The following is a 24,789-nucleotide window of genomic DNA, read 5'->3' on the forward strand; positions in this document are numbered from 1 at the left end:
ATGGAGCCTGTTTGGGAGTAGAAAAGGTATTTCTCTGCATTTGCTGTCAATGTGAAATGGATCAAGTTTGAAATGCCTGGACAGAGCACATTGCAGACTTTCAACCTGACCCCTCACTGCTTCTGAGGCTTTGATTTTTCAGTTAACTTACAGCAGATTTACTCCTTAGGGTCTTAGGAAGCTCTAGGGGTCCAAACACATCCCTGCAGTGCTGATGGAGCAGCTGTCAGAGGTGGTGCCATGATTTGGTCAAGTGCTGGGGGAGTGGAAGCCCCTGGAACAGAACCTGCAGCCTGGCTCTTGGTCCCAGGCTTTTGGTCCTAGACACATTCCCTTCACAATTTACCACGTTATCTAAAGTACAACTAATAGCTCTGGTTTTCCTTTAATGTCAGCCACCCAGTGACTGATTGAAAACATTTTCCCAGCTGCACGTCTTAAATTAAATGTGTTTTGGTTTGCTGGGCTGTTTTTCCCTCTCTGCCAGAGAAAACTGGGCCTGAGATCCCTCGCTGGATAGTCTGGAGGTCACCAAGGATCTGGTTAAATCTGGTTTTTTCTCCATACATTTCTGCCTTATAAGTTTATTTCCCCAGATCCTTAAAGAGACACATCCCACGACAAATCACTTGATGCTTTCACCCTGTTGAGCTTGGCTGGGGAGGTGGGGGGGGGATCAGCAGCCTTTTCTTACAGGGGGCTGGCATTGAGCTGCTTCACCCAGCAGCCCTCTGGGTGCAACCCAGGTCTCTCCTCTGATGTATTGGCACCTCAGGGGGGTGGCTGGCCAGTTGGCCTCTGGCCATTATGGCTAATAAGCCATCAGCATGGCAGCACCTGAGCTGAAGGCAGGGAGGTGATGGGTAACACCATGGTGCTGCACCAAGAGCAAAAGCTCTCACCCCACTTTCTCAGTGTTCAGGAACAGATCAGTTGCTGTCCATTAAATCTCACTTCATCTTTGCAGGGTCTTGTATTTGTGTCCTGGGGCAGTTGAGCAGAAATCCCTTCTTGACATAAACAGCTGCAATTTTTAAGGCTTCAGCTATTGAGACCCAATTGACTTAGGGATGTGGGTCCATTTCAAATGGCTTCAAAACCACTCTAAGAGGAGATGACTCCAAGAAAGATGAAACAGGCAGCTTGTGGGCTCACACCTGGTGAGGAGCTCTCTACAGCTAGGAAGGTTTGGAGACACACCAGCACAGGCACTGCTGCTCCTCCTCTTTGAGGGGAAACACCTGAAGTACTTGGGAGTGATCTGATCCCATGCTCTGGAAATCAATGTGACTCCTTCAAAAGCTCAACCTGGACCTGTGCTGCTGAGAATGTCTGGTGAACCCTGCCTGCAGGTACCCTGAGGGCTTGGGAGGATGGAGATGTGCATGGTGGGAGCTGCCTTGCTGTTGGGCTCCTCTCAGGCCAAGCAGCAAGACAATGAATTGACCATAGAGGTTTTTTGGTAATGCAGCTCTGAGAAGTATCTTTAATTAGCAAGCAGAGCTCCCTCCTTTTGTGTTGGGGAATCAGTAGTCTGAGCTCTGATTTTGCCCTGGTGCAGAGGGACCTCATGAAGAACTAATCCTGCAAGTATCTCCACAGGAGATGACCCTTCCTGGGTGATTAAGTGGCCAGAAGATACTCTATAAGCAAAGGTGACTGGCAGGAAGTGGGAACACTGCAACTTCTCAAAGGCCTGGAGCCAAAAAACTTCAAACAAGCTGTGGACAAAGTTTCCAGAGGATGGGCTGCTCCTGGTCCTGCTCTGCAAGTGTGTTTCCAGCATGGAGAGCAAACTTCTCCATCTGCTGCAGCCTCTGTGATGGGCATGATGGAGGCAGGACAAGAGCAGGAGGTAAATTCCTGCCTACAACCCTTCTGCTCTGCTGGGTGCATCTCCTGAATCCACAGCTTGCCAGAAGCCCAAGCTGCTGATCTACTTATGCTTTCAGTTCCTCAAGACTGTATCACAAACAGGTTCTAGGCTTTTTCAGGTTTTGTCCACAAAGGGCTCTTCCTGCCTCCAGCTCTGCATATATCATTTGACATCACTCCTGACACATCCTATCACACAGCAAATGTGAGATTATTTTTTTTTTTTTTCCAAAAAGAGTGTCTAATTCATGTGTCACATACAGCTGCTGGCAGAGTTGGCTGGGCTGGGTTCCTTGCACTGGCTGTGTCTGTAAAGCAACAGGTTTAGGACAATTCAGACACCACAGCATCAAAGCACAACACCACGTCATTCACCTCAGCCTGGTGGCCTGGGGTTTTGTGGGAAGGTGTCAGGACATGGTGGGAAACAGAGCAGAAGGATGGGGTTCCCATCATGGGAGTCTCTGCCCCTTCCAGCAGGTCTGAGTCTGGGATGGCTAAAGACACATTCTCACAGCTCAGCCCCTCCTTCATATCAGTGAGATAAAAAGCATCAGTAGCAGAGCAAGGCTGGGTCTGAATGCTCAAACACCTTTGCCCTCTGGCATTTTCCTAGTTGTCCCATTTAACCAGAGCAGGAAGGAAAAGAAAAGCAGATGTGGCTTGCAAAAACCATCATAATGGCAAGAACCATCTTGTAACATGGTGCCCATGCCACCATCAGGATTAACCACGTGGAATCCCACGTATCCAAGCTCTCCAGAGCAGCTGGCAGGGAGTGCAGGATGGATCCACACCTGCCCAGAGCAGCCTGAGGAGCTGAGATGTGAGTGAGGGCAAAAGCCTCACCTGCCTTCCAGCTATCTCAGACACAGGGTCAAAAATCTGTGGCCAGCTCCCTGCTCACGCTGTTCTCCTGCTGAGAACATCCCCACTCATTTGTGGGTTTTCCAGGGCTGAGAGGAACTCTGCAGGGCTCCTGGTGTATTTAAGAGGCATTGGAAGATGAAAAAAACCCCAGGAGAATGAACTCAGTTGGAAGTCACAGCTGATGTGAAAGGATGTGCCCTCTCTTGCCCCAGTGAGAAAAGCAACCTGGGTGTTTATAGTGCATTTTCCTGCAGAAATGTCTCTTAGGGACCACATTCAAACAGTGAATTCCTCACTGCTGTGTAACTACATTTCTTTTTACTTGACTTAATAGAGTCTGATAGATTTTACTAAAACCTATTTTAAAGAAATTTAATCTCAAATCCCTCATTGATTTTGCAGTAGATTTATTTGTGATCACAGTGACAAAGCAATTTTGTATTCACTCTTAATCATACACTGCTGACATGGGATGAGACAATTATCTCATGCCCCTCCCTTGCCTCCCCTGACTCCTAATTGCCCTATTTTTCTAGAGGACTAATAGCAATCACAGAGCAGGCAGCATATGGAAAATCAGCTCAGGAACCTCCAGCTTCTTGCTGAGGGGCTCTGACCATTCCCAGGGTCCATGCCCTGAGCAGAGGAGAAGCCAGTGGGACAGTGGGAGCTGCAGCTTACAGCAGGGTCAGACATGTCCTCCTGAGCTGGGTGCTACAGTTTGCTTGAGCCTTCTCTGGAAATCCCAAACTGGGATTTAAAAGAACTTGAGCAATAATTCTGTATCAAGGGAATCTATGCATCCTTTGCTTCAGGTGTCAGGGTTGACAGTGGCAGCATTCCCAGGGCTTTATGAGATTGATCCCTGGTCCTGCTGCCCATGCTAAAATGACAAGGAGTGAGGCATTGGCTGGGAGAACAGGACAGGGACCTGTTGCTGTTATGCTTCTCAGCTTAAAACTCACAATCTTTGAATAACTGGGAATGGCAAGAGATGGACTTTCAGCTCTCTCCCAGAACAATGGTTAGGACAGTCTTAGCCCTGGAGAACACCTTTCAAGGAGCCTGCTACCTCAGGGAGCCCTTTTGAGATACCTCCAGATGCAGAGGTGGAGGTGACATCTCTGCTGAAGGGGGACCTGGGCAAGCTGCCTTCCTCCTATGCTGCTGAGTCTCCAGCCTCTTTGGCTCTGTGTCCCTCAGGATCTGACCCCTTGATGATCAGACAGTGGTGATTCGTGAGAACTGTCCCCTCCCATCTACCCTGAGCACAAGATGCTTTGTGTGAACTATTACCAGGGCTTGGTGCTTCACCTGCACTGCCGACTCTGACTTCATGGTCTCCGGACTCCTGTAGGGTGCTCTGCTCTCTGGGGCCAATGCACCTCCCCTGCTCCCACCAATGCCTGGGGTGGTTGCTCCTCTGGACATCTCCAACTCAATCTCAGCATCCATCTCAGCATCCTCCTTGGCCTCCTTGTTGCTTTCCTCCAAGTGCTTCATCAGGACTGCCACCACCACGTTGACAAGGACGAACTGTGCGATGAGGACAAAGGTGACAAAGTAGACAGGAGAGATAACAGGCAGGTAACTGAGGCAGTGTTTGTCCTCCCGAGTGCATTCCCGGAGAGTGTCCTGCAACAGAGAGGGAGAGGTGAGGGATTAATAAGGACTGGGGCTCTGCTTGACCTCCAGACACAGAAACATCAAAGATAACCTGCTGAGGACTGAAAAGCATAGAATTACACATCCCAGACACAACAGCTTGTAGTTACATCATACATGGAGAGAAATATAAATATGGACATCATGAATTCAGCTGTAAAGAGGAGGATTATGTTGTGTGCCAAATGCACAGAGTACATGGTTACTCCTCTCAGCCACAGGAACTGGAATAATTTTCCTAAAGTGTTATATATATATATATACATTAAAAAGAATGAAGTTTCAGGTTGGGTGAGACTTAGGACAAATGATCCCTTGAAAATGCACTTGGCTTTTAAATGAGAAAGTTTCATGTTGATATTTTAAAATGAAACCTTTTTTGTTTTCACACAACAGGTTCCTAAACCTGCCATCTATGTAACCACAGAGAGAAGCAAGTACTCAGAGATTGCACATACCTTCATGATACCATTCCAGTTGTCCCCTGTTGACACCCTGAAGAGGGTGAGAAAGGCCATGCCAAAGTTGGTGAAGGTTGCGTGCCGGCTCAGACCTTCACAAGGATTTTCTTCACTGCAGTCTAAAGAGGAGAGAAGCAAAATCATCTCAGTCTGCCAGTTCCTGCTGGTGAGACCCTGAGATTTGTCACCCTGATGCATGGCATCAGGGAGGACTGCTAGGTGGTGATCTCATGGTGCCCTCCAGCTCCTGAAGGGCAGCTGCAGAAATCATGTAGCAAAAAAAAAAAAATAAATCACAGGATTCAGAGCAGCAGAAGGTGAATGAGACATTCTTCACCTTTGTGGCTGAAGAAATACACACCTACAGATCTAGGTATGCAATATAAACTCCACAGTATTTCATCTGGGGTGGACACAGAGCTAATTTTTACCAGAATTCATTGAGGACTGAAAAATAAGTCATCTTTGATTGAAAGAAATATTCTGCTTTCAGGCATTTGTAATCCAAGCAGAGGGTTGGACTCGTAAAGGGGATTAATGACAGCCCTAAAATCACCATGGAGGGGAAGGGCCCTGCTGCTGCTCTTGAAGCCCTAAATTGGGATGCAAACATGGAGAAGACAGAGACATCTCCTGTGAACAGCATGTTTAAAGGCAGTGACTGCCTTGGCCTGGCTATGTGGGGCAAGGCAGGGCTGTGGTGTTTTCTCTCTGGTTCATCTGGATTTCCATTTTAGTGGTGGACACATCATGATCAGCTATGCAGGATCCTCAAGCCAGAGGAAATAAATGATCCTGGAAAACCAGGAACCCGCGGATGCTTCCTGATTTATATAGAAAGGGGAAGGTGATGCTGAGAAGAACAATGGACAGACAAGACTTGGGCAGCTGGAAGAGCAACGTCGGCCAAGTGCAGAAAACTAATGGAGTGTGGTGGAAGCTCTGAGGAGGGACATGTTTATGGTGGCATCTCTCCAACATGAATCTGACTGCCATCCAGCTTTGCAGACTCACGTTCTGTCTTAAGTGGCAAGCTTCCATCTTTGTGAACATATCCATGCTGAATAATTGTATTTAAACAGTCAATAGTTCCTCTGCAGCCAAGGGTGGTGTTGGACAAATCTCTAAATGTGTGTGTGCACGTTAGACAGGTTCTGTGTTACATCCCCATGTGTCATAGGTGACCCTGAGATCAAGAGAAAACTTTAATCTTCAGACCATGAGCTGTGAAGCTAAGGAAGGCCCATGAATGAGAAAGAAGAGAAAGGAAACAGCTAGATACCAAAGAAACATCAACTGAATGAAATAAATGGTGTCAGGCACATTACTCACCTAGCTTGCCAAACAATTCCACTCCCAGGGCAGCATAGATAAAAAACAGGAGCATAAAAAGTAGGCCAAGGTTCCCTACCTACACAAGGAGAAAGCAGAACAAGGGTCAGGCAAGTTGAGCTCACAAATTAAGTTGCTCCATCACATTTTAAACACAAACAAAAGAGGGACTGGTGACCAGAGGTTAATCATTATCTCCCCTGGCTTCCAAAACCCTGGTTCCCTTTCATGGTTCTGCTTTAATAGACCCACAGAAGTCTCCTGTGTAGTGGAAGGAGCAAATGCTACCATGTACAAAACAGTCTCTGTGCTGATGCCTCTCCATCACCCTTCCACTCACCCAGGATGGTGCCTTCAGCTGTTATTTGGCCAACTCATAGCCACAGCCTCAGCACCTCTTGGCCCTGCACTCCAGTTTAAGGGACCTGGTGCTCTGGTTTGAGTTTTAAAGGTCTTTACCTTCTGTTTGTGAGCTACGAGACTGAGCTCAAAGGCTGAGGCTTTCAAGACAATGACATTAACAAGTCATGGCTCCAGCCACAAGAGGACTTCTTTGTTTTGTGAAGATTTTGATGGCTTGGAGGGCTTTCAGAAAAGGAAGATGTGTTCCAAGAAGATGGAAAGCTCTCCTAACCGTGCCACTTTACAGGGATTTCTCAACAACTACAACAACCTGAGTTTTAGCTTTGGGTGTCTCAAAAGAAAAGCTTTATTCCAGCCCTTGAACACAGGCACTGGCAGCTCCAACACTGCCTGGGCTGCTGCTCTTGGGTATTCACTGCACTGCAAGGTGGCTGAAGGTAACAAAAAGGTTCTTAATAACAATGGCATTCAGCTATGCACACTGGGAGCAGTCACTACAAGGGGTCAAAGGCTTTAAAACATCTCCAAGAGCTGATTTTTTTTGTGATTCAGGCAGAGAACGTGAAGGGCAGAGCAACCTGACCAGCATTTTACCTCAGCTCTGGTCACATCACCCTTTCTTGAACACCTCATGTCTGTCAGCTCGTACCAGAGACAGACCCAGTGCTCTGATTAGACAAGAATAATTTTATCTATCAAGAAGAATAAATTCAGGAATTCAGGGAGTCAGGCCAAGGGATTCATAATCTCCAAGATATCTTCTAGTGAACTCTACAGCTGAGAGAGCTTCCTTCTCTGAGGCAGCACAGCCATGGTGTTGCTGGGTATTTTGCACATGCTGTTGAATTTCATTAGCAGGGTTATCAGTCTGATTCCTGCCATCATAAAACTAACACAGCCATCACCTCTGAAGCAGGCTTTTAAAATTATTTTTTTCAACAGATATTAAAGAAATGGGAATTGTCAAATCACCCAGTGGAGACTTTAATTGGTCTGAAGCCTGAACTCCACGCAGAGCTTTGCAATTCCACTAACATTATTACCATACTTCAGGGAATAATAGAGATAATACAGTGATGTGGATGGCTGGGCTGGATGATTTCATCTGCATGTGCTGACTTGTGGGATAGTGTTTCCTAACTCCTGTCTGCTGGACCACTGGTGGTTTGCAAGACATTAGGAGGCAGCAGGCAAAGTGACTGCAAATTGGAAAACGCAGAAAAAGAGGCACAGCAGCAACTGCACTCACAGGCTGCTGAGCAGGCAAATGAAGAAATAATTAAAGAGAAAGAAAATAAAAGTGATAAACAAGTTTTCTAGTTTGAGTGTAAATTCAAGCTTGATGCTGTGGCACTGCAGCATTTTTTTTCAAAGAAACCCATATGCTGAATATTTTACTGCTATTTTCATGCCTAAATAATCAGCCTGCAAAACTGATGAGAATCCAGAGAGTTTGAACTAACATCAAAGTATTACCAGGTTAACAGTCAAAACTATTATCTAGCTCTCAACATGCAAAGTATGTTCTGAGTTGCTTATAAACAATTTGCCCACTATCTCATGTGCATTTGTAAAAGATTCTGTATTTAGTGTCATGACTAAGTATGTTACTGAACCAATATGTCTCAGAAGTGGTCCTTCAAAGACCAGTTAACACTCCAGAGTTTGCTGTACAGGCTCCAGGCATCCCAGCCACAGGCATTCTCTAAAGATGCTCCTAGAAATGTGTTTGCAGATGTGGTGGTTGCTGGTGCCTGTGGCTGCATTTGCCCTTGGCTGAGAGCAGACACCTGGGCAGCTCCAAAGCTCAGCTGATGCACAGCATCTCTTGGGGCTCTCCTGAATGTCTGACTGATGTGGGAATGTGGCCACGTGAAAGAAGGACGTGGGAGACAGCAGCAAGGCAAAGATAATAATATCCTGGGATAAGTGATGGCACTGTCTTTACTGTTAAACTCCATCCCAACCTGTATCAAGGCATCCAGAGCTGCTCTGCAATGTCAGCTATGCAGCTCCCCACCTGCACAAGAACAACCACCTGCTGCTCTGACCAGTGCAGCATCCATATGGATATGTGCAGAACATCCATATGGATATGTGCAGAGCATCCATATGGATATGTGCAGAGCATCCATATGGATATGTGCAGGCAGCTGGTGGCTCATGAGGTTGGAGAGGGCAGGAGTTTCTCAGTAGCCCACAAACACTTGATGCTCAAGAGAATACAACTGGGCAAAATGGGGGAAAAATGATTCATCTGCTTTCTTAGCTTCTGACACACGTCAGTGCCAGGTTTAATATTTTATGAGTGGTTGGACATGGAACATGCCCTTCAGGAAAGGAAGGTCCTCTTCAGCCTATGCCCTTCCCCAAGGTCTGAGCAGAAAGAAGCCCCAAGCACGTTCTCTGAGATGGTGGAGGCAGTGAGGGCAGCTGGCAGCTGCTGAGGAGCAGAGCAGGAGGCTCCTGTGTCTCCATGACCTTGAGTGAGTCATTTCTCTCCTGTAACTCAACGTCCTCATTTGTTATACCCTTGCAGACAGGTAATTAATGTCTCTAGAGAACTTTCAGATTTAGTGAGACCAGACAAGGGAAAGATCAGGCATGAATCATGTTGCTGGGAGGAGAGGGAGGGGACAGGAGCACATCCAGACACTTTCCTCCAGCAGCCAAAAGCTGAGATGCCTACAGCAGGGATGGAGATCCAGCTCTAGTCAGCAACCAACCACCCAGACAGGCTCTGAGAAGTGGTTCTGCTCTAGCAGCACTGACCAGGTCAGCCTATGCTCTGTTTATCCATCAAACCCCCTCCTGACTTGGGCTGGAGCCTTTGGCTGGGCAGAGGAAACTCGAGACAATCCCTCTGTCTGACAGCCAGGGGTTATCCATCATTTGCTCTGGCTCCAGTGTTGAGGGCAGGCTGTGGCCTGTAGGGAGTGAAGCAGAGATGAAGAACATCTTGGAGATTTTCCTTGTGCCCTCTAGTGCCTCAAAGAAACCCCAAGGAAAGATGGAGACACTGGTGACAAAGATCTTCCCTCAAAACCTTAATGAATAAAAATAAAATTCATTTTTCTTGCCAATTAGCAGACACATTCAATTTTCCAGCTGTGGTTTTAGACTGCTAAATAATTGGGGTAGAAACTCTTCCCTTGGCTTTGAAATGAAAGCTGTAGCTTTATGAAGAATTATTGCTGTCAGAAAGGTCTTCCCAAACTTTTCTTCACACTTTTCTGAATGTTCACTGGAGGACAAAGTGACATTTTTACCTGCACAAGATCTACTTGGAATATCCCTGGGAATTTCCCTTTGAAAGAGACTTTGGTTTGAATGTAAAACTGCAAAATCACCCCAAGGAAACAAAAAGCCTGGCCTGCAGCCACCCTATTGTTTTGGGGGCAGAGAGAAGAAGGAGAGAGAGAAAATATGCTCTGTAATCACAATGCTTTTGAAAGAAAAATAATAGACACAAATCAAATGCTCTCTTGAAATGCCAAAAGAGAGGTCAGGTTGGTAAATTCCATGCTTTAGACTCAGCCAAAATTCTTAACTGAAAAGTAAATCTGAATACCAGAGGGCAAATGTCTGAGATTAGCAACATCTTGATGGAAGTGATGAAAAGTAAGTGGGTCTTCCCAACAAAAAGAAGTTCCCTCTTTCTCCAGTTAATTCTGAAGAGATCATGGGCTTCTTTGTACTTAGCAACTAAGTGATAGGGGTGTAATTGAGTAATTACATGTACCAGTTCTACTGCTTGTCATGGCCTCTCATCTTCTGGAAGATCTGTCTACAGAGTATCTGCTTTTGGCCAAGCCACAGAGCTATTTCCCTGCCTTTGCGATGTGATCCCTCTGCAGAGAGCTGAAGCTGATGAAGATTAGGGTTCAGATCATCAAACCCACAAACTAACAGAGCATGGCTTAAGTAACATGAGATTTTAGAAACAAAGGAATCCTAAACTTCTTGGAATTCTTCTGATGTGCTTCAGATCTTTTTGAGGGAGAGGTGCAAGTCAGCAAAACAGTTTCTTTCCTTCTCCTTTTAAAATAAATGGATCCATAAAAAAGTGGTTCCAGGAGCTGAAGACTTGAAGGATCCTATCAAATATTAAGACTGTCAGCATCATCGTTCTTCTTGCAGCTCGTGAGAGTAAGGTGATTTAAGACTCCAAACTTTTAGCACTCAGAAACATCTCACCTATTTGCCTTTTAAAGTCTGAAGCTCCTCTGTCAAAGTGTCAATAAGCATGACTGCTCCTGTCTCACAAAGAAAACTGCTGGGCTGGAAGCTGTCTTTTTCCAGTGCTTTCACCAACAGCTTTCTCTGTCTATCCTTGTGTATCCTGAACTTGCCAGGGAAACCTGTGTTTTAGAAGAGCACTGCCTACAGCAGCTGACTCTCTGTTAACTCCTTTTCCATCATTCTGGTTCTCTCATCTAGCAGACACTCTGTGAGCAGGATGTGCCATGCAAACCTGTGCTACCAAGGCACTGGTGGCAGCAGAGAAAGCTGATACACTCCCCAGGTGGCCTCTAGTGCCATAGAGCCATTCCCTGGCCCAAAAGGCTTAGTCCAACAAGGGGAACAAACTGGGCATGGATGAAGTCTGGGGGCTTACCTGGGGGAGTGCTTGTACCACGGTGTCCAGGAGAGCTCGCATCCCAGTGGCCATTTTAAGTAGTTTCAGCACTACAATGAGAATCAAATCCTGGTCAGCAGGGCTGGGAAATATTTCAAACAAAACCCATGAAGAAAAACCAGCTTCAGATCTTGTAAGGAGGGTTTACATCTCTTGCATCTATTCATTGAGATGGCAAGCTCACTGCATCCTAGCAGGGCCCACAGAACATCATGACTGCTTCCCACACCAGTTAATGTTAAGGACATCAGTAAAACAGACCAGTTTGCCTTATCAGGAAAAGAGGAGAGTGATGGGGAGACACTTCATCAGTGAAGAGCATCACCTCAACCTCTGATCCTCCCCTCTCCACCACTTCTTGCTCTTCTCTGGCATCAGTACAAAAGGTCTGTGATCCCTGCTTTGAATTCAAGACCAATCAAAGATTCCACTGGAACCTCACCTGAACGCCCACCTAGCTTGTCTCTGCACTGACATTTTGCAGCCTCATGAGCTAACTGTTCTGGAGGAGAACTGAAACAGCAGGACTAGAAGAACAAATGGGCAAACCACCTCCTGATGTGCCTGAGGGGATGGCTGGGAGCTAGGGAGCAGCCGTACCTCGCGCTATCCTCAGCACCCGCATGATGCGGATGATTGTGGGGTTGATGGGCAGGGCAGCATTCATCTCAATTTCCTCCAGTGTGATTCCCACAATTGATAAGAGAACTATGGCCAAATCCAGCTGATTCCACCTAAAAAAAAAACCATAAAATAAATCATAAATAGTCAGACAACCAAGGGCTGCGAAGAGCTGCCCCACTTTCTGCTAGTGGCCTCAGGTGAGGCCAATCACCTGGTACGGGGGCACCACCCAGCACTGCCCAGAGAGCTAGAAAGGGCTGCCAAGAGCTGCCCCACCTTCTACTGGTGGCCTCAGGTGAGGCTGATAAGGGGGCACCACCCAGCACTGCCCAGAGAGCTAGAAAGGGCTGCCAAGAGCTGCCCCACCTTCTCGAGTTGGTCTCAGGTGAGGCCAATCAGCTGATAAGGGGGCAATGCCCAGCCCTGCCCAGAGGGTTAGAAAGGGCTGTAAGGAGCTGCCCCACCTTGTCCTGCTGCTCTCAGGTGAGGTCAATCAGCTGATAAGGGGGCACCACCCAGCACTGGCCAGAGGACTGGAAAGGGTTGTGAAGAGCTGCCTCACCTTCTGCTGGTGGCCTCAGGTGAGGCTGATAAGGGGGCAATGCCCAGCACAGCCAGGAGGGTTAGAAAGGGCTGGGAAGAGCTGCCCCACCTTCCCCTAGCACTCTTAGGTGTGGCTAATCATCTGATAAGGGGGCACCACCCAGCCCTGCCCACAGGGATAGAAAGGGCTGCAAAGAGCACCAGCGACCCAGAGCACAGCCAACAGGATCAGGCAAACAGGAACGGGGCACGGCCATTATCGAGGCAGTTCGTGCAGGCAGGGGAAGCAGGAGGGGCACAGCCACCTCCCAGCTCTCTTGAAGGACCAATGGTCTCCAAAAACCAAAACCTGGTGCTGTTAAGACCACACAGACAGAACCCCTGAAGAGGGACAGCAAGAGGTATGTAGCTGTTCAGGCCTCTGGGTCTGTGGAATGTCTGAGCCTGGTGTTAGCACCTGAGGACGGTGTGAGCGGGGTCTGTGTGTGATGCCAGCAGGGGAATGACTTGCTATGCCTGGTGGCAGAGCTCAAGGAGGAGGTAGAGAGACTAAAAGGTATTAGGGATAGTGAAAGGGAAATTGACTGGTGGAGTCACACCCTTTCTAACCCAAAAGAAGTCCAGAAGGAGATGGTGAACCCCTGCCCCTCCTGCCATCAGGCAGTTGGGGCAAACCAGGTGGATGGGAGGGAATGGAAACAGGTCCCTCATCGGAGAGGCAAAAGAATCAGAGGCAATAGAGTCAGTTCTTGCAGTTATTAGTTCCTACACTTTAAAGTTTGCACCTGTGGAGAGACAGGTTTTTGCTCTTCCTTGCACACAGCATGTAGTACAACCATAGTAACACTACATGTACCCAGCATCTGGCTTTGAAACTGGGTCACTACAGCACTATCCCAAATGCACAGAGTTTAAAATAATCTCACCTGTCCTTAAAGAACCTTCGAAAACCAAACGCCACCAACTTCAGAACTGCCTCAAACACAAAAACTATGGTGAACACGTAGTTGCAGTACTTCAGGGCTTCATCCAGGGACTGAAAAGAGAGAAACCAGTTAAACCAGTGCAAGATGTCCTTTCTTAGAGCCCTCACAGAGGGACTGGCAGGCACAAGGGTGGCTCAAGCACAGATATATAAGAAGTAAAGGCTTTGCTTCTTCTGAACTGCCTAGCCCTGGAGAGAATAAAAGACTTGATGGATCATTTCTTTATCCCAGCATGACAATCCTTAGGACAATGGCTTTACTTAAAACACTCAGAAAAATAAATAATGTTGGAGATGGATTAAACCTCTCCTCCTTGTAAAATGTTACATCTCTAGAGCTGGGCAAAGTATCTCCATATTTGGTGCAATGTTCACACTCTCTATAGAGCTGCTCTCGGAAGTCAGGAATCTGCAGTGTTTATACTTTAGGATGATGAGTGTTTATAATGGATTTCATTGGAACTGTAGGCCAACAATAGCAAAAGAATCTTGTTGGACCTTAAAATAGATAGTTGGAGGCTGAAACAGCTCTTTGGTTGGGTAAGGATCTGAGCAGAGGAGTGAAGGAAGGGGAATTTAATTAAAAGTAGTATAGGTCTCTTACAATGAAAATAATAATGATGAATATTAAACCAGACACAACTGGAAATAAAATGCAACAGAGAAGGCTGCAAGGCTATGTCTGCTTTGTTGGCATGGAAGAAGGAAGCCTCAGGCTCTCAAATCACAGCTGTGTGGTGACTGTGCTTTGCTGAGCCCAGGTATCTAGGATGACCATGAATTGATTTTCTGGGGGGCAACAAGAGCTTAAAGCTTTTCAGCTCTTGGCATTCCTCAATGCACTACTCCCTTTCTTTCTATTTTAGTGCCCAAAATAAAAGGGCAACTTAAAAGAATATGGGATAATTTCTACTTCATCTGAAGCAGTCTGCCTGAGTCTGAATTCCTGTACCATTCATGATAGTTTACATTCAGATTTACACCACTGACATGAATATAAACCAGCTATAAAAAAGAGCTAATCCAGATAAATAACATTTATATGCAAAACAAAGGCTTTTATGTAAAGAAGTTATGGAGGCAGAACAGCAAATAGGCAGCTGGTGTAAAACACACATGCATTACCCTGTGGTTTAGCTTCCAGGAGGCATTTGCAGGTTACCTGGCAGACCATGCAATACTTGAAAAGTAAACACTGAGCTTAAAGCTCCACAACAATAAAGGAATGGAAGATGAATATATGCAGCAAATGGACAGGCTACATGATTTATGCCAAAGGTTTTCTTGGAAAAGTATGGGTTTATGACACATAAAGAAGGGTTGTACTTCAGAGCTGCTTTATTCTAAATTCATTGAGGGAAAGAAACGTTGCTGTGCATGCATTAACTTCATGTTTATAGCTGCTAATGGAATATTCTAAAACTCTGGGCTGCTTTACAGTCTGAGGGTCAGTCACAGCTGGGATCAGGAGAGGAAATACTTGGACTGGTCTTTACCTAGTACAAGTTTAGCTCCATTAGTCATATTGTCTCCCACATGAGAGCAGGGAAATCAAGCTTTTGGCTGGGGCAAGTGACTCCTGAATGGTAGAGCTGCCCTAGAGTTAGATGGGTTGCAATGCTGAGCCTGCTGAGGCTCTCAAAAACCAGGGAATGGTTCCAGAGAGAAGCAGGGATGGCTGCAGACCTCACCCATCAGTGTTATCCCAAGGGAAGACTGTATGGGTCTCAGGTCTTCTGCTCCCCCCCACTATTGTGGTTCACATTGATGGATGGCTCTTACCTTTGGCTGGTTGTAGTGCTCCATTGACATAGTGATGACATTGACCCCGATGATGAAGGTGATGAAGAGGTCAAGGTAGTGGCTGGTGCAGAGGGTGTGAATGTATTTCCGTGCTGGGGAATAGTCAGCGTAGTACGGCCGGCGCTGGGCTTCTGCAGGAAAAGAGAAAGAGAGGAAACACAATGAATGAAGGCTCTGCTGTGTGCTTGGCAGCCATCACGTGGCCTCTGGGTCATACACACACCCAGCTTCAGCATGTGGGAGAACTGATGTGAAATGGCTAAATGCTTCTCCCAGGAACCTTCAAGAACCGTAGCAGGGTTACCAGGCTGAGCTGAAGCTCTTGTGCTGGCAGGAGGGACCTCCACAGTTTTGATGACCTCTGCCAAGTGGTCTCTGTTCTTACTGCTTGCTCTCAAGCTAGAGGACAACCTTTTCACTTAATAGTACTCTTGTCCCAAACAAAGAAGGGTGAGAAGCAGGATGGGAACGAGATCCAAAGCCAAGAGAAAAGCTTCAAATCCAGCAAAGATTCAACTCCAGTTGAGAAGAAATGCTTAGGGCAGGTTTCCCTGGTCTGGATTCTGGTATGTACCTCTCCTAATCCTGCTGATGTCAGGCATGTTCCATGTAAGAGACGAACAAAAGCTGAGCTCAGCTTCTGTGACAGAAGGTTTTTCTTTTGTATTTTAAAAGTTCAAAGAAAAATATAGCAATGCCTGTGGCAAAGCAGGGCACATGCGTGAGGGTGAGCAGCACACAGGGGAGCATCAACAGCAGTGGAGAGGTTGCTCAGCATTTGGCTCAACAAAAACTGTCAGCACAAGCTCCTCCAGAAATATAAAGCCAAAGGCATGGTTACATCTGAAAAAACATCCAGGATATGAGCACATGAATTTTCTATCTCTGCCTCTGGTCAGGACTCCTCCTTTCTTCTCATTGATATGGGGAAATTTCTGCACATGACCAAGTTCCTGGGGCTGTTCCAAGAGGAGTGTTTGGACACTGCCCTGAGATTGAGCTGTATTTATTTCAAGTGTCTCTCTTAAATTAGACTGTGACCACAGGATGGCTGGGGGGACTTGGATGGAGTCAAATTCTTTTCAGACTTAGGAAATGTAAATATTCAAAGAGTGTACTCAAGGCCAAAATCTGCATTACTGTGGATTTTGCAAGTGGAATAGACATGTTAGATCACAGTAATGCAGAGCAGGATTGCTCTTAACAGACAGGGTTGAGTTGGTTTTCTTTTTGCACATGTTTCAGCAAATTTAGCTTTAAATGCATGAGGACCTAGGAAAAAGGCCTTGCTTCACTTTTAAAAGAAGGAGGGAAACAAGTTCAGAAGTACTCAGTATCCTAGAACACATCTTCCACTCCTTTGATCTTGCTAATGTAATTCAGATGAAGTGACTCCTGAAATGGAGGTTTCTTGGTTTTTCATTTTTGGTTGTTTTTTTTTTCCTCTGGTAGTGCAGCTGATGCCAGATTCAAGTCCAAAACCCTAAAACAAACTGGACAGTTAAAACTGGAGTGGAGGCATTTAAAAACATTTCCTACTGACCAGGGTCACCTAGACTTTTTTTCTCCTAATGGGTGTGGAAAACCAAGATGAAAGCAAACAGAATTGCTTTTTAACACATTTTTCTGTTGCTTTCATCTGCCTTAGTCTTACCAGTCATCTTGGACTGGTAGGTCTGTCTTTGCTACTGGGCTCTGCTAATCTTACAGTGTGTTTAAAACATAGTAATAAAAACATTGCAGTATAATATTTCAGTCTGTACAATATGCTTTCAAGATTCCTTTTTTAAAATTATTTTTTGGAAATGTCTTCTTGGGAATGCAGAAAAATCAGCTTGTTTGGGAGGTCTGAGAATACCTCAAGTAATCAAATTTTATATTAAGGGACCATTTGTTCATGACTAATGATTAATTAATGGTTCTCAGAAGAACATCTGCAGCCATGGGCACTGTGTGAATACCCTTGCAAGCAGTACACATGGAAAACTTGCTGCAGCTCCTCTCTAACCTGCCCAGATGCAGCCATTGATTAACTATTCAGCATTCAGATTTATAGACTAATTATATAATTGCACGGCATAATCACAAGAAGACATTTTCCACCAAACAGAAAGCCTTGTAGGCTGCCTGTCAGCAGCACAGCTCTCTCTCTCTTTGGGTTGGATGTCCAAATAGGAAAGAGGATCCACCCAGCCATAAGGGTGGGTTTGGTGATTGTGTGAAAGTGTCTCCAAGATCTGCACACTCTGCCAGGCACTGGCTCCACCACACCAACTGGTTGCTCAGAAAACCTGGCAGAGGTTTAACTTGACCTGGGATGAAGGAGCTCGAGGAAAACACCTGGCACGTTTAGGATCCCTGGGGCCAGAGTCACACGTGAAAAAAGAAACATCTGGACACACACACAAGGACAGTCTAGGATAAAGCTGACAATGCTTTGAAACACATGCAACACCCCAGTCATGCTGAGTGCAGAACCCATGCAATGTCCATTAGAGGAGATACTGCTCATGCGAGGCTCCCAGGGGTGAGCAGGGGGTGCAGGGAGGAAAAGCCCAAATTCTGCTCCTGGAGATGCTGGTGTGAGGCTGGAGTGGCCACACGAAGGCAGAGGGGTTGCAGCAGGGTGAAAGCAGTGAGAGATCAGCCACACAGCTCTGCTGCAATGCTGGCCCTCTCTGAGGAGGAGAGATCATTCCAGAGCTCCAAGGCCCCACTGTTCATTTCTGGTTCCTTCAGGAACAGAAATTTCACTCAGCAGCACAGCAAGTGGCTCTGGCCTCCTTTCAGTTCAGACACATTTTTATTTCTTAGTGAGAATGTACTATGTTATTCTCCCCAGTGTGAGTGTTAAGTGTTCACTGCACACACCTACTGCTCGACTAGAGACGAGGGAGAAAGTGCATGAGAAGAACAGAGGACCAGGAGGATGCAGGTACAGCAAATGGGGAGAGCAAGTGCATTGTTAATCATGGTAGAAAAAATGTAACCTGTGCCTGGTTTCTCCAGGGAAATGGTGTCTGAGATGAGACTCCAGTCAGCCAACTAGCAGACTTACATCAGACAAGTATCCCCTCAGCTGAATGTTTGAATCAGTGGGAATGCAGGAAGGAAAGGAGAAGCTATCATATGCAGAAGGAAAACCAGAGCCCTTTCTCACCCCCACTTCTAGATGTTGGCTAATGCTTGAATCACATCTCTCTGTGGAGTATTTAAACTTCTTTGCTTGTAATTCTGCTGACATGAAAATTAATGAAGCACTGTCTCCCAGCTTAAAAGCATTTAGGTTGGCATTACAATTGCTAGCTACAGCTCCTCCATTATTTTCCTCTGCATGAAACCTTAGAAAGCCCTAATGGGTTTATATGCATGCTTGGCACTGAGTAGCTCTATACCTGCAGCTGCCTGGAAAAATAAGCAAAGATGGTTTGATAATTCCCTAGCTGGAAATACTAAACACTCAGAAATGCAGTGCCCAAAATTTTAGTTACAGCTCAAATGTTTCTGCTGGATACAGAGATGGTTCTGGCACTGAGAGGATGGACTAATTTAAATACCACTGTGTGCTGCCCACGGTTGCTCATCCCTAGAGGGAAAGGCTTACAGGCAGTGCTCTGAAAGGCATCTCTGCTGGGTCTTAAAACAAAACTTGCCTCTTCCTTCTGCAGTGCCCAGACAGCTTTGTGTTGAGAAATGCACCAGGAAACACAGCTGTGGCCATGTTCCTCTCCTGCACCCCATTGCCTTCGCTCAGTTCTCACTTTTTGAGGGCTTTCGAGGGACCAGAGATTTGGTGACACTACTGAAAGGCACTCTCTGCTCCCCTAAAGCCTTCCCTGGGCTGTGTCAGGCATTTCCAGCACTGCCTTCAGCACACAGTGTTACCCAGACCCCACTTCCAGCCTCTGTTTGACCCAACTCAGCGGCTCTGCTCAGTGGGCCTGCAGCTGCTGGCTTCACAGCAGACACAGGAGGGTTGGATTTGGCCCCATATCAGAGGAGATCAAGCTGATCCATGTGGTTTTAATCAAAATCTTTAATCTGGGGATGCTGGTTTCAGTCTGTCTTCTAAGAACCTCATTAAAAGGTTAGGAGCTGCAGGATTATTATATTACCCAACATTTATCCATGCAGTAGATGCTGGGGAGGGAGGTGGGGACTGTGCCAGGAAACTATCCAAGTTTACCTTGAATTTTTACCTGCACAGGAAAAAGCAGGCTATGTAGTTCTGCCTTTAAAACCACAGTAAATGAATTTCTATGAGTATCCAACCACCTTCCCCCCTTTCCTCAAATGACAGGGTCTCACCCTGTCCCAGAGCCCTCAGATGGGAACCAATAAACCTTTTGGAAAGGTCTGAGGTGGTGTTGTGTGACAGCAGAGATGTGGGCTGGGAGGCACCTTCCTGAAATGCCTGAAAAGTACCCCCAAAGCAGACAACTGATGATTCTCCATCCCACCTGCATGTGGATTGATGAAGAAGCTGTGTCCTCCACAGAGCAATCCCTCTGCCAGGATCTGCAAAGAGGGTCCAAATCCTGAAGCCAGCCTGCAGAGCCTGGGATTCATACCAGGGACCATCCAGATACTGAGAAATTGAAGTTTAACCCATTTCCAGGCCTGAGTCCAAACCTACCACAGCTCAGTGCTGCATTTCTGTGTGTGTAGGTGCCTACAGATGCCCCAAGACCTCAATACACAGAAACCCCCAGAGCATTGCTACAGACAGAGGACATTACAGACAGGACACAAAGACAAGATGCCAGGCAGACAAGGTGAGCCTAGATGGGTGCTGTTCAGACAGTACATCTGCTTAACTATGGTGGATTTTACTCTTCTCATCAGCCTGATTCCCCTCATGGTCTGTTCAGGCCAAGGAAAGGAAGCTGAAGGAAAAGCAGAGCTCTCTGCTAGGCAGGGGGAAAGCTGGCAGCCCACGGTCACCATGCAGCATCCCACACCTGCATCTGCACACAGACACTCCCCACAGAGTCTCTGCCACACATGGCACCAAATCACATCTCACATCTTTCTGAGTCTGCCACGCTTTTTCACCAAATCCATCTTCTAAATTACCCTAGAGGTGAAAACTTCTCTCATTTCAGTGAAAAAACAAAAAAATCCATTAAAACGTAAATAGCAACCTTCTAAAATGTGTATCAGATATTTAATTTCACCTTCTTATGGATGCAAATTTAGATGGCCAAGCTGCCTGTGCTGAAGAGAGGTAGGGAGGACACCTCAGAGCCAGACAATCTGAGGCATCCTCCTGGAAGCCCAGCACATGGTCAAACATTGAGCCTCTTGGTTGCTATATTGGATTTGATCACCTTCCAGAAAGCTGTCCTCCTCCCTCTGTGCTCTCAGTGAAATGTTACAACCCACATCTGTGCAATGCCTGGGTCTGAAATAATCTCCTTGACCCTGTCCTTTGAGATAGCTGGATGAAGAGGGGCAATGTCACAGTGTCCATCACTTTGACAGGGATTGGCTCTTCTCAGTGTCTAGGCAGTGAGCCACAGACAGACTTGTCAGTCTGTTTAAACTTGTCAGTTTAATTCAGAATAAGTTTCAGGAACTGCAACTGGCTGTGGTCAAGCCATCCCTCCTTACCTGTGCCCTAGTCTGTTTTCTCTAAAGGATGCTTAGTGCTCTGTGCATAGAAGCTCACCTGGTTTTACTTTTCTGCATATAAACTTCGAGTTTATCTAAATGTCTTCTGGGGTCAGCACACTGGGACAGAAAAACTGCACCAGCAGAGGGACTCTTGAGAGTCTCAAACTGGTTCTGTTTATTGTTATTATTATTATTATTCCATCCCTGGAAGCTTTTAAGGCCAGGCTGGACAGGGCTCTGAGCAACCTGATTTACCTGCTCTGAGCAACCTGTGTTTGGAGGTATCCCTGCCATGGGCAGGGGAGCTGGAACTAGATGATCTTAAAGGTCCCTTCCAACCCTGAAAATCCTAGACTCACAACTTCCCCAAATGAAATAAGATTGGCCTTCACTGTGGTGTCAGGTCAGTGTCAGAAAGGTCCTGTGGAGACCACAGTGAAGCCATTTAGTGCTGAGGTCTCCCATGGCTCCAATAAAGAGGGATACAGCTGCTTGCCTCCTGACTCAAGCATGGATGGATGGAGGAATTTGTTTGGGGTTTCTACTAGCAAAGCCTCTGACTGCTTGGCCTCAGAGCCAGGCAAATGACTGTTCAGCCTAACTGCAGTTTTCCCAGCTGAAAATGGATACCCATGGCTTGAAGTCTGGGAGATGACCAGCCATTTGTCACCATGAGTTATTAGGTCCTTACAGGACATTACACAAGAGCTACAGGACTGCTGTGGGAAGCAGGGCCAGAAGCACTCAAGCCTTACCCCTGACTAAGCCCATCTTTGATCTCAGTGGCCAAGCCATGTTCCCTCACTTCTAAAATCTTGCTAGCACCTAATTCAGGCTCTCCACGTTCGCTACAAGTGGCAGGGAAGTTGATGTGGCCAGTTTCCTGGCAGTTTCCTTGGGAATACCCACCAGATGCTATAAGCAGCTTGTCCCTGGTAGAGCCTGCCAAGAAGCAGTGGAGGTGAGAATTAAAGAGAAACCTGAGAAGGTTTGGATCAGGTAAGGGGCACAAGCTCAGGTGTTTTTCTGGTCTGGTCTGATGGTGGTCCCTATTGGATCCACTAAAAAACATATTTCAGCTAAAGGCCTTCTGTTGCACCCTGGTGGCCCTGCATCTGGTCAGTATCTCCATGTAGACTGTTTGCTAGGACAAACTGAGTCCCGGCACATTGCTCAGCAGTGAAAGGCTCCCCCAGCCTGAGATGGGGCAAGCATCTCTTGTAATGGACATTTTCCAGAGAAGAATTTTCTGGTCAGCCCCATCTCAGGGCTCCATTCCTCTCCCCAGGGCTGTCAGTTTGTTCATGCCCTCATGCAGCATGTTTGTGGCATGCTATGGCCATGCGCTAAGACTCTAAAAAAAAAAAAATAGCATTGCAATTATTTTATCTAAGAAAAGAATTAATAAATCAAACCATCACCATCATCTGATGCAAACAGCACATTAAGCCCCAGGGCCACCCTTGGGATCGGCCTTCACAGGCAGAGCAAGCATTGCAGCTGTTTACTCACTGCATCCCTCATCACACCATGAGCTCCCACTTGGTGCTTGGGACACTTCTGCCTTGCAGAGTGTTTTAGAGGACTGCTCAGAGGAGGATTTTCTCCCCAGCTAAGTAAACAGGTAATGCTTCCCACCAGGCTTGGAGAGGACAATTCCAGGGTGTTGGCAACCCAAGACTTAAGGTACCGTGCCAAAGAGGTAACGAAGCAAAACAACCTCTTGAATCCCATGGAAACAAAACCAAAGGAAAAGGAAAGTCTTGCTTTGGGAGCAGGCAGGGCTCAGAAAGATTTTGGTTTGTAAGGCAGTCTACCGACCAGACAGGTACATCTCCTTACTCCTGCGCTTTTTCTCCAAGCGTCTCAGCCGCTTCTCCTCCCGCCGCCGGGCTTCCTCTGCCTCCTGGTGCTGCCGACACTTGTGGAAATTCTCCACCACCACTCCCACAAACATGTTGAGCACGAAGAAGCTGACGATGAGCAGGAAGGAGATGAAGTAGAGAAGCATCCAAGGGTTATGGTTCTGGATGGGCTGGTGAGGTGGGGAATTAAAAAGAGAAGCGGTAAATGGCAGGGACAAGATGTGAGTCAGGGCACAGGGGGCAGCAAGGCAGGACAGGACACTGCTGGGGGGAGGAGGAGAAGGCTGGGAGGAATAAAGGGATCTCTCCCAAAACAGATTCCTCTCATTCATTTTCTCACTGACTAGGATTTTACTTTTGCTGTGAAAGCCACCTTAGCCTCCACAACTTGGCTGACAGGATTTAATTATTCTGGCATTTATTTCATAAAGCTTAAAATAAAGCTCAGTGCTCGTGCATCATCCCACCTGTTAGATAATTTTAGTTAAAGATAGGCTCTGGCTTATTATTTTTGAGATGTGTGCTCATAGAAGCAGGAAAAAATTTCAGTACAAAGTGTTACTGTATCTGCAGTGAGGTACTGATCATCTAAGACTCTTGACTTTCCATTGCAAATGCCACACAACACAAACTCACCAATGTCTCTTTCACAATGTTCCTGGTTGCTTCCCTCCCACCTTCTGTGGAAGCCACAGTGCAATGGCACACTTGGCCCCCCTCAAATACCATCTTTCTAATTAAAAAGCCCATCAATCAATCCCCAAAAGCTTGCTGGTGTACTACATGGGATGCAGCCACTGTAAAGCCTGCTCTGTGCAGATGAAAAACCTTGGCAGCCCAATGGGCAGTCAGGACCTGAAGAAGGTCCTCAAGTTCTCCTCCTTTCTGGGACTTTAAAACTCACAGAATCACCAAGGCATGAGACTTCTGAGTACATCTGGGATCTGCAGAACATTTACCTGTTGGTCAATGCCCACAGCATCCAAGCCATCATACATGATGTTCACCCAGCCATCTTTGGAGGAGAGGACAAACAAAGACATGAGGGCCTATAAGAAACAAATAGAAAAGATTGGTCTCACATTTTAGTCCCCAGAAAAGAAACCAACAACAGACAATGCTCAGCAAAATCAACCCACAGTTCATAACACAACACCTGGCTGGGAGCTGGTAGAGAAATCCAACACAGTGTTTGTATCTTGCTTCTTCCTGTTTCAATATCTGCCTTAAAAGTGAGCAAATACTGTTGTTATTGCTCTTTTTCCCTCATGTATAGGCTGACTTTTGCTCAGATACATCAGGCTTTCTGCTCACCAAAGTATGATTAAAAATATACCAGGGTGGCCCAATGTTATCGGGTTTTAAAGAGCAACAATATATCCAAACTCCTCCTATGGACTGATGTGCTTTTCAGACAGTATAAAGCACATAATGGTTTTTACTTGCAAGCATAACAGCTGAAATCAAGTGGCTCAAAGTGACAGTTGAGGTCCATACATGAGGGACTGCATGCAAAAGCAGTGGCTTTAAGACAACACTTTCCTAAAAAAAAGGAATTGTCCCTAGGAAGTCTGGCAAGAGATCACGAGGTGACCTGATCCATTTCTATCCAGACAGGGTTGCTTCTCATAGATGAATGTCTAAGTCATTCTTGGAAACTTCCTGAGACAGAGGTTCCACATCCTCCCCAAGGAATACATTAAAAGTGCTCATCCATTAAAATCTGGTAGACAGAAAACTCCTGCAATGAGGACTTTACCTGTCCCAAATTGTCAAAGTTGTATTTCCTCCGAACCCATCTGTAGTGTGCATTGGTGCAGTCAGTCTTGGTAGTGATGTTTTTTACGTCAGGACCATCACAGTAGTAGAACTTGCCTTTAAAAAGCTTTGAGAAGCAACAAAAAAGAAGAAAAAAAGCAACAAAAAAAAGCAGCTTTGAAAGTCTGTCCCCTCACATATCTTTCTTAGCTCTAGTAGAGTTTTTTGCCATGTTCAGAATCCTTTCCTTGCCTTCCAGCTCAGACATTTGTCTTAACACACACAGCAGGTGAAACTTCAGGCCCTGAGATACTGATGTGTGCTGCCTCAGATACAGAAGAAGGTGATCCTGCAAGCCTGCCCTGTCTTGCTGGGAAGATGACAGTCTTC

General features: G+C 46.3%; 1 protein-coding gene across 1 annotated transcript in view; it reads right to left on the reverse strand.

Annotated features, from left to right (window-relative positions):
- Window positions 1-24,789, reverse strand: part of CACNA1H (calcium voltage-gated channel subunit alpha1 H) — a 208,143-nt gene that overhangs the window by 5,756 nt on the left and 177,598 nt on the right. The window contains exons 23-33 of the mRNA XM_030459930.1: window positions 24,401-24,526; window positions 23,601-23,690; window positions 22,598-22,811; window positions 15,140-15,291; window positions 13,299-13,408; window positions 11,806-11,939; window positions 11,185-11,255; window positions 6,204-6,282; window positions 4,869-4,990; window positions 4,042-4,380; window positions 2,251-2,403 (exon numbers count right to left, since the gene is read on the reverse strand). Coding sequence (XP_030315790.1) covers window positions 2,251-2,403; window positions 4,042-4,380; window positions 4,869-4,990; window positions 6,204-6,282; window positions 11,185-11,255; window positions 11,806-11,939; window positions 13,299-13,408; window positions 15,140-15,291; window positions 22,598-22,811; window positions 23,601-23,690; window positions 24,401-24,526 — 1,590 coding nt within the window. The remainder of the gene's footprint in view (window positions 1-2,250; window positions 2,404-4,041; window positions 4,381-4,868; window positions 4,991-6,203; window positions 6,283-11,184; window positions 11,256-11,805; window positions 11,940-13,298; window positions 13,409-15,139; window positions 15,292-22,597; window positions 22,812-23,600; window positions 23,691-24,400; window positions 24,527-24,789) is intronic.

Source organism: Calypte anna, chromosome 14 (assembly GCF_003957555.1).
Source record: "Calypte anna isolate BGI_N300 chromosome 14, bCalAnn1_v1.p, whole genome shotgun sequence".
In the NCBI taxonomy this organism is placed as follows: Eukaryota; Metazoa; Chordata; class Aves; order Apodiformes; family Trochilidae; genus Calypte; species Calypte anna.